Source organism: Echeneis naucrates, chromosome 13 (genome assembly GCF_900963305.1).
Source record: "Echeneis naucrates chromosome 13, fEcheNa1.1, whole genome shotgun sequence".
Lineage (NCBI taxonomy): Eukaryota > Metazoa > Chordata > Actinopteri > Carangiformes > Echeneidae > Echeneis > Echeneis naucrates.
In genome coordinates, this window is record NC_042523.1 from 2,362,916 (window position 1) to 2,377,654 (window position 14,739).

General features: G+C 40.4%; 1 protein-coding gene across 2 annotated transcripts in view; it reads left to right on the forward strand.

Annotated features, from left to right (window-relative positions):
* LOC115052747 (fibroblast growth factor 12-like) overlaps nucleotides 1–1,629 on the forward strand; it is a 51,150-nt gene extending 49,521 nt beyond the window's left edge. For both annotated transcript variants that reach the window (XM_029517053.1, XM_029517052.1), the window contains exon 5: nucleotides 29–1,629. In XM_029517053.1, coding sequence (XP_029372913.1) covers nucleotides 29–180 — 152 coding nt within the window. In that variant the 3' untranslated portion in view covers nucleotides 181–1,629. The remainder of the gene's footprint in view (nucleotides 1–28) is intronic.
* Nucleotides 1,630–14,739: the final 13,110 nt, after the last annotated feature.

A 14,739-nucleotide genomic window follows, 5' to 3' on the forward strand; every position in this document is an offset into this window, starting at 1 on the left:
AAATCAAATCCTTCCTTCTCCCCCGTAGTCTGTATGTACAAGGAGCCATCGCTGCATGAGCTGGAGGAGAAGTTGCAGAAATCTTCGCGGAGCCCAACAATGAACAGCGAGGAGCGGGGAGAGAGCCTGGAGGGTCAGCAGCAGCAGCCGGAGGACTCCACAGAGCAGGATGGGTCATAGCCTGCTGCGCCACCCCAGGAAGAAGAGGAGGAGAAGAAGGAAGAAGAGGAGGAGAAGGAGGAGGAAGAGTAAGCGAACTCCCATTTTAACACTCCCTCTGTTCAGCAACTACAACCACACCAATTAAAACAACCGCCACGATGACGACGTTGACAATGAAAACAAAGAAAAAAAGAAGCTAAAAAAAAGGGAAAAAATCTTCTTGCTCGTAATGAAATATTTTAAATCAAAAGGGGAAGGCTTGTTGAAATTGAAAAAAATCAGGACATTGATGATGATGATTTACATTTTATGCAAAAAGCCCTGCTGAAATGGCACTGGGAGGCTATGACACCTACTTTTCATCACCACACTGTAATCATCATCATTTCCACCGTCATCATTTCTGTCACGATGATGACAAACCTTTTCTGAGTCGAGCAAGCGCTAAGAACTCCAAAGCTTTAAGCCATCTAGAAACTTCACTTCCTTTCATTTCTTAATGAATGCAAAAAACCTTCGCACTTTCCCCGCATCACACTTCTGTTTTGTCTTCTTCAGCTGCCACATCTTTTTTTTGACACTGTCAATTAAAAGGGTCAGAGGGGAATAGTTACTGAAAGACTTCTCGCTCTGTTTCTCGTGATAGAGGTCAGTCAGATGACCTCGTTCATGACAGCAGTTCTAGATACAATTTACTGCCAGTTTGTCACCCACTCGTTTCCTACAGGTCACATGACCTTCACATTCCTGCTGATCATTTTACAAGCACTCCTTCCATTTTTATGTACATTTATCTCCCTCTAATCAGCAGATTTTTTTCAGTTCCTCTCTGTGAATGTGAGACTTCACAAGTCTGAAGAGACATGGTTGTTCCATAGGAGTGGTTTTAAACACCAAGTTTGTTCAAATTCAGTGTTGTCTGTGCATTATCCTTCCAGTTAATACACAAACCTAACACAACCAGCACACCAACACAAAGATGGTGAGAGGTAAAACACAGGGCCATAAAGACTGAGATTTGGTACATCGTTTAACAAGCTGTTTGTATGTTCTGCTGTTCCTACAGAAGCTTTGTACCACCTCAAGACGTAGTCTAGGAAGGTGTTAGCTGTTGGGCTGAAATGAGACAGTCTGGCCTGCTCTTTGTTTTGCATCATCAGCTGTTCTTGCATGGACACTGTTGCCTAGCAACCTTGAAACAATGCACTTTTTAAGGCACTTGGTTTTAGCAATCACCCAGCAGTCACATTTAAAATTGTATTCCTGAGACTCGGTAACAGTATTTTGCTGCCATTGTTTTCATTATCCAGATGCAGTGAATACTGGGATAGGTTTGGCCGCAAAGGATCCACCCATTTGATCCATCATTTGAAATGGGACAGTTTAGTTACACCAATAGCAACATGGCCGGTCAGCCTCTGATCGGCCATGTTGTGGGGCCTGAGTTAATTACAAAAACATCTAGCATTAGCATTAAGAGCTCTTTTCTTATTAGTCTAGAAGAAAGGCTGTGAGTGAGAAATTGGCATCCCAAGCCGCTAGGTATCCCAGCCATGGAGTGTCCAAGCTGCTCTTAGGACATATTCCAACCTTCAGCACCGCCTGCTCCAGACAGGCAACCACACTCAGCAACAGGGAAAATTCACAACAGCCACCTTGTTGTTGCTGTGAACATAAGAACATAGCTGAGTCCAGTGCAAATGAGTCTATCAGTGTTTCTAAGCCACACACGCATTTACAGACTGCCCTCAAACACACAGTGTTCAGAGAAGTGTTCATGAGTGAAGCATCACTTGTTTGTGATTTTCATGTGGTTATGGAAGCTGAGAGATTAAACAGAGAAGAGACATATTAATCATCTTGTGCTGCTGCCAATTGATCTCAGATCTCTGAGAGGTTCCTTGAATCCACCAACAAGGCCAGTTTTTAGATCACTGGCAATTACTGTCTCCCCGTAGGTTGATCTTCATATCGTCATAGGTTTGAAGTGAAACTAAGTGAAAAGGGAGAAATCAACCTGTTATGTGATGATTTGGAAAATGATGAGCAGGACAGAGAAGCACACAGAACTGACTGAGAAGGTAAAGCTCACTCTCTGTGTTCAGGACCTGATAAGATGTAAAGTTTATTTTTTTCCAGTATTGAGATGTTACAGGCAACACCCCACAGCTGTTTGGGGATTTTTGAAACATTTACAGCAGTGTTGTGTAAGTCTGCTCCTGTCTGAACAGGACTGAGCCCAGTTGACTCTGTTACTCTACCTACCAGTCCAGAGCATGTTGAAACATCTGCGTGATGTGATGTGATGTGATGTGATGCAGCATCTTCTGAGGATGTCAGTGTGTTGACTATTAACACAGCATGTATTCAAGAGCCGGAATGACTCTGCTCTGAACACGTTGTGCATTTTTTTTGGGCTCAAAAGACTTTACCTGTTGTTGAAAACTACAGGCCCTCTGAAGTGCATATGAAAATTGTGTGGCTCATGGTTCATCCCAACCACATGATTACCAAGTGATATCAACCCTGAGCTAAGTGGTTCTTCTCAAGATTTCATAGGTCTTTAATTTGAAATTTAACCAGTGATTAAACCTAGCATTTGGCTATTGTGGCATGCCATGGATGGTGCAACTTATTATTATTACTAATCTATTAGACTAAGACGACACAAAAAATCCACTTGGGATTTAAAAGTGATTTTTAATTATTGAGCTTCACACCATGAACAGATTTTGATTGCTGATGGCCCAGATGTAATGACAGCATCTGTAGAAACACTATAGATGAATGTATCTTTCCTCACAGACTGACTTCCATGTCCTGCCTGGGCCACAGCTCCTGGTCTCCATGGCAACTCTTACCACAGTATTCACAGTTCAAGTGTCGGCTGATGGGAGGACGTAGTGACGTTTATAACACTGCCCTGCTCCGTAAAGATGAAATGCACTGCCCTGGAAACTTTAAGCTATATCAGTCTGACCTCATCTGGACCTTGTGAACTTGACCTCTGGACAAAAACTACAGAAACAACTTCCTGCTGTTGGGTAAAAAAACCTTCTGAAATAAATGTGATGTTTAAGGGCTCTGCTCTCAGAGGAAATGGTGAGACAGGTCTGAAGGCAAATGTCAAACTAGCATTAAATTTGGTCGGCTCATCCAAAAATAGTCGGGTCAGGATGAACAGTAGTAGCATAATTCATTTAACTGATTTTAATTCATTTTCTTCTGGCATACAGAAAGTATCAATGATTTGAGTATCTCTGCTCATCTTTCTCTCTTGTGTTGGATTCAGCCTGGGTTCAGTTCACTTGAAAATCAGCTATAGATAAATGTTTTCCCAGGCTGTGCAGGGGCAATTAAAAGGAGTTCAGATGGTCAGACTGATTCACTCACTGCCCTCCCAACCTTTAATACATTTCTCCTTCTTCTGGATCGCAAACCCTTTACTCTTCAGATGTTACCAACCAGGTTTCCCAAAAACATCTTTTACCATTTCCAAGTTTACAAGGATGAACCCCTTATTTTCATAGTTGGTCAAAATAATAGCTCTTGTTTTCTGGAAAGAAGAAAAAAGACCTTTTCTTCAGCTGTGAACAACTATTGAGAGTCAGAGATGTCCACAAATGAAAATGAAGAAAAGATTATTATTTTTATTTATTTATTTCTTGCTTGTTTTGTAAACATAATACAAATATTTAAGTGATTTGTCAACTAGGATATTTAAGATTGAAGCTGACCTGTTGATTCTCCAGCTTTCTTTAGAGATGAAAACAGGTTTTAGCTGCTAAATCAGGGAAAAATGTGTAAATGAACAAGACGACACAATGCATGAACCTACACTACAGATGTTAAGTAGTTTGTGTTTGAATGTAGCTCAAAGATTAAACCAATGCAAAGGTTATTTTTGGATAACCTTCCATCAGCCGACTTCAGCCACGACATGACACAAATTTGTCGTTTTCAGTTAAAGTAAATCTTATTTCACCCAACAGTTGAACTGTGATGCATGTTCTATTAGCAAACTTGGGCAGAGAGCCTGGGCGGACTTGGCCATGTTGGTCAGCTCTCACTGGCTGATACTGTCCACAGAGCCACAGTTTTCCTTTTTTGTTTTGAATTTTTGGAATTGGTTAAAAACTAGCAGAAAGATAAATGGAGGGAATGAAGGAAGGACAAAACTAACACACAATCCACCACACTGCCTCGAAGAAAGTCTTCCATATTGGGGTTTTGGAACGGACCACCAATGATTGTAGGTACCCACAAGAGTACTAGCTGTCTCTTACTGTCTTCTTTTTTGGCCCAAAAACGGTTGATGTCAATACACTCCTGTTCATGTTTGTGTAAACTTCAACCCAACCAAACCTCTTAAAACAAAGGATGCAACATGAGCGTATTCTCTCTCCCTCTGCTGCATTGCTGTAGCCAGGCTTTTAACTCAGTGTCAGTGTGTCACATCACTTCAACAGCCTCACTGCCTTCATTTCATATCACAGCATCTCCATCATGACATCACAAAAAAATCTTTGTAGGAAGGATTGATAGTGCCACAAAATGACTTTTTATTAGTTCTTTGGTTAAATCACTTAATGTTAAAGAATAGTGGTTCTGTATTCCAAACATCGATATATTATATAAACATCTTTTATTATTATCACTTTTCTTTTGTATCTGAATATTTTTGTGTGATTTTATTTAAGCTCTTTTTTATCACTACGGAGGCTAAGATACCACAAAAAACACAAAAAAGCCATTGCAGTGTAATTAAACAAATAACACTGTCAGTCAAAGGGTGAAACAAATATTCACATCTATAAAGCTGTAAAGCTGTTTTCATTTCTTGTAGAAAACGTTTGAGAATGTCTAAAGGTTTTAGCCCTGCTTTTGAAAAAGGGTGCACTGGTGATGGGGGGTGGTGGTGTTGTACTTGTCACTTAAGTCTGGTGTAACTAAAATGTGTCTGTATATGTGCAAGTTCTCACGATTAATCTCACTTACAATGTTTATGTTTTAATTTATTTTAACGTTTATATTCAGTGAAATCTGAGCACAATTTGTCCTTAGGCATTCTTCAATCTTTTCTACACACAAAGGCACAAACTATAACAACATATTGACGTCATCCATATGTCCAATTAACCACAAAGGCTTTAATGTCACAGCATACTGCTCTCGCATCCTATGGGAAAGGAGGAGGAAATGAAAGATTCCTGCTGCTATAACTAAATGAATGATGATTAATGTGTGATTCTTGTTTTATATTTATGGTAAACCCATAGGCACTCAAAGGCAGCGTGGGTTTCTGAGAAGAGAAAGCATAGAAAGAGTACTCTGCAGTTATAGTCTATAATGTTACAAAGGACAGCAGGTGTGAGCTTGTAAAATCCAGTTTTAATGCCATCCATTCCCCACCATTAATGGTTAAAAAGTATAGAATCTTTTGGCCCCTGAATCGACTTTCTGTCCTCTAGCTCACATCCAAAAAATGAAACAAAGCTCAGCCTTTACGGAATGCTGTTGTTGTTGCATGGGGAAAGTTTGCAGCACTGCTGACATCCACCAGTGAAACATGATGATGTCATTATACCAAGAAACAGAGGGTCACTGGCTGTTGGTTGGCCCCTCAGAGGTAAACAGCATGCGGCGGAGAGGACAAACTGTTGGCATGTTGAAATGTCTTCGTCAAAACCAGAAAAATCTTGATCTTTGTGTTTGCTGAGGTTTGCACCTTTTCTGAGACATCTTCATATAATGCATCATATACTAGAAAAATATCATTAAAAATATGCAGGAGGATGAAAAAGATTATTGAAAAATAAAAAAAGACAATATAAAGCTTTAGCCTCTGTGTTTTTTGTGCTTCTCATTAGATGTTTGTTTGTCTTATCCTCAAATCTGTCAAATCATACTCCTTTATGCCATTTTTAGGCTGTGAAGTGCAGATGCATTACATTTTCCTTATTGACTCAAACTCATTCCTATTCAGTCCAACATGGCTTTAAAGTCAGGCTTGACTCTTAAACCATCAAAAACCCTAACCCTAACAAATCTGAAATTCCACATGTGACAGGAAACACTGCCATTAAAGATTTCACCACCTGTCTGTGTCCCTGGTCAACATTTTGTAGGTTTACATTAACTGTACATCTTGATTTTTGAGCAGGATGGACATGAGATTTCGTCAGAATGATAATAATAAGAGGAGAGAGATATCTGAAAATCTATTTGATTCATTCAAACTCAGAAGAAACATTTTTATGTTTTGATTGCTTAACTTAAATGATGTGTTCATGTCACGTTAAATAATTTTGTCTTCCCAGTCAAAAACGACCATTTGAATAAGACTCATAGTAAAAACTGTAATACATATACTTTCACAACATGTTGTGTTGATTTTTTTAGAAACTTGTGACAAAGGAAATTATCCCAAAAACATTTTACAATTTCACAAGTTTTATTTGATAAACAAAACAACTAACAAAAACAATTAAATAACAATGTTCATCAGTGTATACAATGAATTTTTGCCTAACAACAGAAAAAATTGAAAACTGATAACAGTTACCAGTTATCAGGTGGTTTTCTCGGGGGCTGAGGTCTAAGCAGGGAAGCCCAGACTTCCCTTCCCAGTCAGAGAAACAGATGCGCAAGCCACCTCAGGTGGTTCCTTTTCCTCACCCTAGCATTAAGGGCAAGGGCGTAACTTTGGGTCTGCCTGTATTTATTTATTATTTAAATGGGAACAGCGCGGTTTAAATGACAAGTGATGTCAAAGCAGAATTTAATTTAACATTCAGCTATTCAGTCGCACTACACTTCTCTCCCCCTCCTCCGTCACTGTAAGCCGCCCAGCTCCAGCGGGACTGGTACGAAACGTCACGTGGAGCAGCGTTGTCATGGTTACCGCAGAAACTCTGCTGCATTTAAACATTTGAAACGCCTGGGGAAATGTAGCTTCTGTGTAGGCTATCGCGTTATTCGTCAGTGCAATAGCTTAACTACTGAAAAGATATTTGATGTGGAAAACAGCGACATTTCAACCACGCTACTGAGAAATGTAGTTAAACCAGTAACGCCACTACGCAACGCTGTGTATTCCAGCAAAGTCAGCAAAACCGGCATTCGGTCCTACACAGTACATCCCTGACACCTTCTGGCTTTACCTCACAGGACACTACAATGTATTAACTAGTCTGCCAACTCCAGCCACAAATCATCACCTAACTTATTACCTCTTTTTTTGTTCGGGGTTGGTGTCGACCTGTCCGCCTTTTCGTGCTCTTTTCATGCTTCAGCTGTCTCCCTCCATGCCAAACATACAGCGGGCAGAAAAGGCGGGTTGGGTAGTACCAAGTATTCGGGGGGAGGGGGGGTTACATTACCGGATGATTAAACATGCTACCGTTTTGCTGGCAAATTATATTAATAAAGAAAATCAACAAGATATTCATGCAAGATAATGTATATTTTTTATTAAATCAGAATGATGTGATTATATTGGGGGGTTATATTGGCTGGATCAAATTTTTGTGGGGGTCATGACCTCCATATCCAAATTAAGCCCTTGCTTCCAGATCTTGTCTCTGTGAGACCTTGACAGGAACTGTCTCAGCATTCATTAAGCCCATGTAATTCATCACCTAACATTAATTAAAACTTAAAGCTTTGCCAGCACAAACAAACAGTACCATTTTGGTCTATTCGGAGTAGATGGGGGGCTGGGTGAACTCTGGATGGCCTAAAAAAATAATCGTTAATAACTGAAAAACCGTAGCAGCACAACTGAAAGTTTTTACAACACAAAACAGCACAAACGAAGCACAAATGAAACAGACTATTTCCCCCGAAATTTTGTGTGGTGTGGGGGGCCAGCTTCATGCAGGTAAGTCAAGCAATCGAAAACAGTGGAGGATGGAGGAAAGAATGGAGGAAAGAAAGACAGAAGACGATTTAGAGAGCAGGGAATTGAGCAAGTGAATAAGAAGACCGTGTGGCTTATATTTTGGATACTCCCTTTTCAAGATTGCCTTTTCAGACAAAACTACATATTATCCAAAAAGGTCGACTATCACCTGACTTGCCATGATTGGTGCAAGCTAGCAGCTACAGTCACTATCAGTGGCTAACGGGCTGGGTCCACGGTTTGCCACTGCATCAGAGAGATGTTCATGAAGCATCCACTTTGCTACTGCTTCATAAATACACTCAACAGCTGGTTTCCACTTTCAACATAACTCTGTCTGATGTTCTGATGTCTTAAGAGCTTCATGCAATTTTAACAAGCAACAGCATAAGAAGACAACTCTACTGCTTCAAAGTGATTCTAAAACCATCAGTTGAAATGAAACCACAAAAGCACTAGGAGACTGTTTCTATAATATATCTTTCTGTTTGTCTATCTATCGATTTATCTGGATTAATTAAGTTTTATGGTGTTACAGAAATTCCCCAATTGTGTCCTTGAATCTCTTCACAGTTGAATACATACAATATAAGATCAGAAAGGGTAAAAAAATATAAGATTAGAGCGTTATATGATCACCTTCTCACCAAACTTGACAGGTCTGTTGGTCTTGTTGACCTTTGACCCTACTGACCAATGAGAGTGTTCCCCGCCCCTTAACCACTCCCCCTAGCAATGAGTTCATGGCCAATGAGAGCATTCCAGGGCAAGTAGTAGAAGAACACAAAAGTCATTTACATGCTGGCTGAGAAGAGGTGTCACACCGTGGTGAGGTTGTCTTGTCTGGGCTCACTGTGTCTCGTCATTTCCTGTTTTATTTTGAAACGCCTAACTCTCCTCTCATTTCAGAACACTTGCCCTTCCTCGTGTCTCCGGTGTGTCCTCCTGATTACCGATTGTCTCCACCTGTTCCCCATTTTCCCCCACAGTTCAAATAGCCTGTCTTTCCCTTGTCTTGTGCCAGTGTGTCGTCATTTCACGTCTCACACCAGCGTACGTCCAAGCCACAGTCCTCGTCTCCTTGCGCAAGCCTTTGATCCTCTACGGTGTGAATTTTTGTTTGTAAACTTCTATATCTGAGTTAGCTCGTTTCCAACAATAGCCTTTTGTTTATCCTCTATATATATATATATATATAATTTTTTTTTTTTGTGTACAATCTGTTATTTAGATTAATGTTCATAGCTTTTGTGTTTTTTCCTCCTTGAGAGTGATTTTGAGTTTTTATACATTTATATAGAGTTACCTTGATCCTCCGCTTAATAGCATGAGTGAGTTTTCTTTTGTTTAGTCAGGTTTTCCTCCCTACGGAGAGTTTTGTGTTGTTCCCCTTTTTCCCTCGTGACTCCTCGCTACAGTTAAGGTTTCATAGCCTCGTTTCCTTTATTCACTCGGTTCTGAGGTCATTGCTACCGAGAATAAAGTCTGTGACTGACAAAACCTCTGCTCCTGAGTCCTGTGTGAGTCCCAGCCTGACAAGAGGTAGGTCACATCTATGGTTCTGTCCTCTCCTGTAGTGAAAGGACCCCAAAGTGTTGACAGCAATTTGACTAGTTATTGTTGAAAAACAATGATATGCATGGTTTGACAGAGACCACCACAATAAAGGTTTAGTTTGAGAAAGTAATCTGAAAAGTTCTGTTTCTCTCCACCAAGGGGTAATCACTTGGTTCTTTGTACACAGTCAGGATGGAAAAAAAGGAAAATAACCTGTACGTGGGTCTGACCTCTAATTCCAAGACAGGACAAAACCCCTGATTCCAATGTTGACCACACAACATATAATTGACAGAGACCATTAAATAATATGAAATAATCTGAAAAAGTGTGTTTCTCTCCACTAAAGGGTAATCACTTGGTCCTCTCATTCCAAGAAAGGACAAGACCCCTGATTCCAATGAGTTGATTAGTTCACCGGTTGACCACTCAGGCCCTGGTGAAACATAACGTGTGGAGTTAGGATCCCTCCATTTTTTTTTTTTCCCTGTTTTTATTTAGTAGTACTTCCTGTCTTGTCTCTGTGTTTCCTCCTGTGTAATCGGCTCTTCGTTTTTGTCATGCCCTGCACCTGTCCCTTGTCTTCTCACCTCCCTCCTTGTGGCTAAAGAAGGACTTCCAGGAAAGACTTATTTTACAGTCAGGACCCTGAGGGCTCGTGCTGGCAGGAAGGCTGAGCTGAGGCTCGAGGAAAAGAAAAGTATCTCAACTGCAGAAAATCCAGGAAACCCAATCCAATCCCGATTATGGAGCCGTCATGGGGGCCTCTCGTGAGCTGTCTGAAAGTCTCTTCATGAGCACAGCTTTGTGACATTGTACAAATGGCGCAGAGAGGGGACTGACTAAGGGTGTGTTCTCCATAGAAAGAGCAGAGGTCTCTGATGGGGGTCTTTCCGCCTTTCAGAATCTCCAAGATGAACTGGTGCAGTCCATCATGACTGACGGTAGCCTCAAATTAGTGGTGCAGTTGATTCGTAATCCTTGGGGCAGAGGGAAAAGTGTGGCTAAAATTTTGGACGAAGAGGTTTTTAAAAATAGAAAATCCTGACTTAATGCTATTATTTTGTTGCACCTGTTGCATCCCCCATCTCTGCAATAGAGAGAGATTCAGATAGTTGTAGATTTCGATGATCAGACAGAGGTGACCGTTGTGTAAAAACTTCAAGGATTTTGATTGTAAAATTGTGGTCTATTACATAAACAAAGGGACTTGAGCCCTCTCCAATTTCAGCCCCTGAACTCAGAAGTGAAAAACTGTCTTTTACATAAAAATCACTAATGGCATAAAAAATCCTAAATACTTTCTAGGAGCCCATCATGTGTGCAAGTACTGTTACACAGAGTACAGCAGCGCCACCACTGTCAAGGGTGGTGCTCTGTGTCTGGACGGCTCCTGCTGTAAGGTCAGGTTGGAGCTTGTCTTTTTTGTTTAGATTATAACAGGACATTTCGGTCTGCTGACTGATTTGTTTTTCAGAAAGGGATTACTGTCAAATACATAGACTCCTTGAGTTTTCTGACCATGTTTTGCAGATAAAAGCAAAGGCTATTTTCCTCACGGTTTTAGCTCTGGGTAACGTTTGAACTACATCCTTACCCCCAGGCAGAGGCCTACTGCACGGAGCGCATGACTGCTGGAGGTAAGCGCGAGTTTGAAGCATGGTACGAAATGGTAAGGGGGGTAGTCTTTGGAAAAAGCTGTTTTACCATCAAAATGATACAGCAGAAGAATGAAAGGAGCACGAAAAGGCGGACAGGTCAACACCAACCCCGAACAAAAAAAGAAGTAATAAGTTAGGTGATGATTTGTGGCTGGAGTTGGCAGACTAGTTAATACATTGTAGTGTCCTGTGAGGTAAAGCCAGAAGGTGTCAGGGATGTACTGTGTAGGACCGAATGTTAGTTTTGCTGACTTTACTCCAATACACAGTGTTGCGTGTAGTGGCATTACTGGTTTAACTACATTTCTCAGTAGCGTGGTTGAAATGTCGCTGTTTTCCACATCAAATATCTTTTCAGTAGTTAAGCTATTGCACTGACGAATAACACGATAGCCTACACAGAAGCTACATTTCCCCAGGCGTTTCAAATGTTTAAATGCAGCAGAGTTTCTGCGGTAACCATGACAACGCTGCTCCACGTGACGTTTCGTACCAGTCCCGCTGGAGCTGGGCGGCTTACAGTGACGGAGGAGGGGGAGAGAAGTGTAGTGCGACTGAATATCTGAATGTTTTCTCTTAAATTCTGCTTTGACATCACTTGTCATTTAAACCGCGCTGTTCCCATTTAAATAATAAATAAATAAATAAATAAATAAACAGGCAGACCCAAAGATACACCCTTGGTGGAACTGTAAACACAACTCACTGCTTTACACTCAAGGATATGGACATCGAGATGAAGTTAGAGGAAAAGGACGAGGAGGACAAGGAGGGGGAAGCAGAATGGTAAGAGTAATAGAATTACTGATGACATCAGAGCTACAATAGTGGGCCATGTAATCAGCCATGGAATGACCCTGAAGGAAGCTACAGAACAAGAGACCCATATAGTGAATATGGGGATTGCAAATAATTCCATAAGGCTACGAGAAATACAGCAGCGCATAATTGAGGATGACAGCACCTTCCAAAACATACACAATGTGAGCATTTCTGTATTGTCTCTTGTACTTTCCTGCAATTGAATCTGAATAAAACAAATCTACAGAGTCCGTTTTGAAAGAAACAGTGAACGAGTAAAACTGCAATATGACTGCAGGTAAACTATAGTATCATTGGTACTGAATCTGGAAGTGCATACTGCAGCGCTGTGCTGCATTTGTTTTGTCTTTTCCAGAGAGAGATGGAGCGAGAGGCAGATTCTTTTGTGGATGAGGCAGGTTTTAATCTCACTAAAACAAAGGGATGTGGCAGGAACATTATTGGACACCTTCCCATAATCAATGTCCTAGGACAACGTGGTGGTAACATCACTATGTGTGCAGCTATAAATCCAAATGGCGGTGTTCACCATCATGCAACCCTCGTCCCATGTATCGCTGCACACATTATTACATTCCTGGACACCTTACATGACATGCTCACTAATGTTCAGAGACCAGAGCAGACCAGATACGTCATTATATGGGACAATGTTATTTTCCATAGGGCTGCTTTAGGCTGCAACTGGTTTACAGATCACACATCATCTCAGGTCTGGATACGATATTCCAGAAGAATTTTCCCTGGTGCCTTGGACTATAGGACATTGCATTTGATGTAGATGTAATTTTGTGGCCGGGCCCAGAGAGACAACATGATGTAGACATTTTTTTTTCTCAGTGAAATTACTATTTTGTCTTTTGACTTGGAAAAAAGCACTTGTGTTTGTTTTGATGAGTGTAAATAAACACCAATACTTGCAGTTGGGTTCCCTGTATGTTTACAGAACTTTGACAAAAGTATGACCTCAAACTGACATAGCCTACCCTGTGCACAGAGAAAGCAAAAGCCAGATGTGTTTTTTATTCATACCATCAGTGTGTAGTTGGCGCATTGTGTGCTTATTAATGTGATGGCTTGTGTTAACTGTTTGATACAAAAATACAAGTTTTATTAGCTTTTGCAAGAAAACTACAATGTTTTGCTGATTTGGTGAAAGCTTCTCTTATTTGTGTATGGAGTTTTGTAAAAATTGCCAATAGTTACAAAAAATGTGCTTACAGTTGTTCTACACACATTTTCTGAAAGCATGCCTAAAAGTCTCAAAACTCTACACACAAATAAAAAAAAAGAAACACACATGATAGGCAAAACCCCTCAATTCTCCTGCAAAATTAAACTTTATATTCAAGACCATGTTATTTCTTCTCAAAATTTTTTTTGTTTTTTGTTTTTTTTTTTCCGATGACACACACAAACCATAAAAAGAATAGACATTTATAAGACCCGGTTGAACACTGAAGTGCTCAATGTAAAACACTATGTTGAATGGAAAACACTTCTCCATTCATTAGTGACTTAGGCCTTTTTTGTTCAGTATTACACTTACAGACCGTACATACAAAAATGTTTTGTAAAATATTTTAGAATATTGCTTTTATACTCAGAACACACAAATACGATAACAAATATATTTCATTGTCCACACAACAACAATGTACACAGTTTACCTCCCAACCAACACAAAGTTGCACATACAGTGGTCTACATACAAAACAGCAGAATCATTTATTCACTGTACACAGTTACAGTAAAAAACAAACAAACAAACAAAAAGACTATGCTACATCCTCTGTTCTGTTCCTCTGTTTTCCCCTGGCAAGCAGAAGGGAATATTTGCTAGCGTGGCCGATCCAGCCATGAAAAGCATCAACTGCTATATCTACACATGCATCTTCCATAGCTTGGAGAAGGGGTGTACGGTTTGTGGATTTCGATCATACACTTTCCATCTCCAGGAAGAAAGAAATTCCTCGATAGGATTGAGGAATGGAGAACATGGAGGGAGATAAACTACTACAAAGCGTAGGCAGGCAGTGAACTTGTTACAAACCAGGTGCCTGGCTGAGCTGTTTCTTTAGGGCTAAATTTAGCATGCATTATTTTCGTTTGTTTGTAATCTGCCGCCCCCCCCACCCCCACCGGTCTTGCCACTGTCACCAAGTGCTTGCTTATGGGGGGATCTGTTACGTCTCTTTAAATAATTTTATAAAGAGTTTGGTCTAGACCTGCTCTATATGTAATTTGTTATGCTTTGGTGCTATACAAATAAATAGTCTGATTTTGATTTGATTATTATTCAACAAATACAAATATTTTTAATGAATTACTTCGCAGCCTGTGTCTGTTTCACAGAAAAACACCTCCTGCCCCACTCACCTTTCCCTATAACTGACCAATTATTGCAGCACAAAAGGCTTTATACCATCTCGTTAATGGATCTTCCCACAGGCCCCTCCCTTCTCCCTGCTTCTGGGAGGACCTGGACGATTCTGGTTTTGATGTTCAAGATTTAAATGCCTTGCCACATAATGTTAAGCTAAAGGTCACCTCTCTCTTACTGAAGCTAGAACATATGTATCGTGTTTCTAGTGTAGCTGTTGATGAACTTTCACAAGTTTGACTATTTAATAA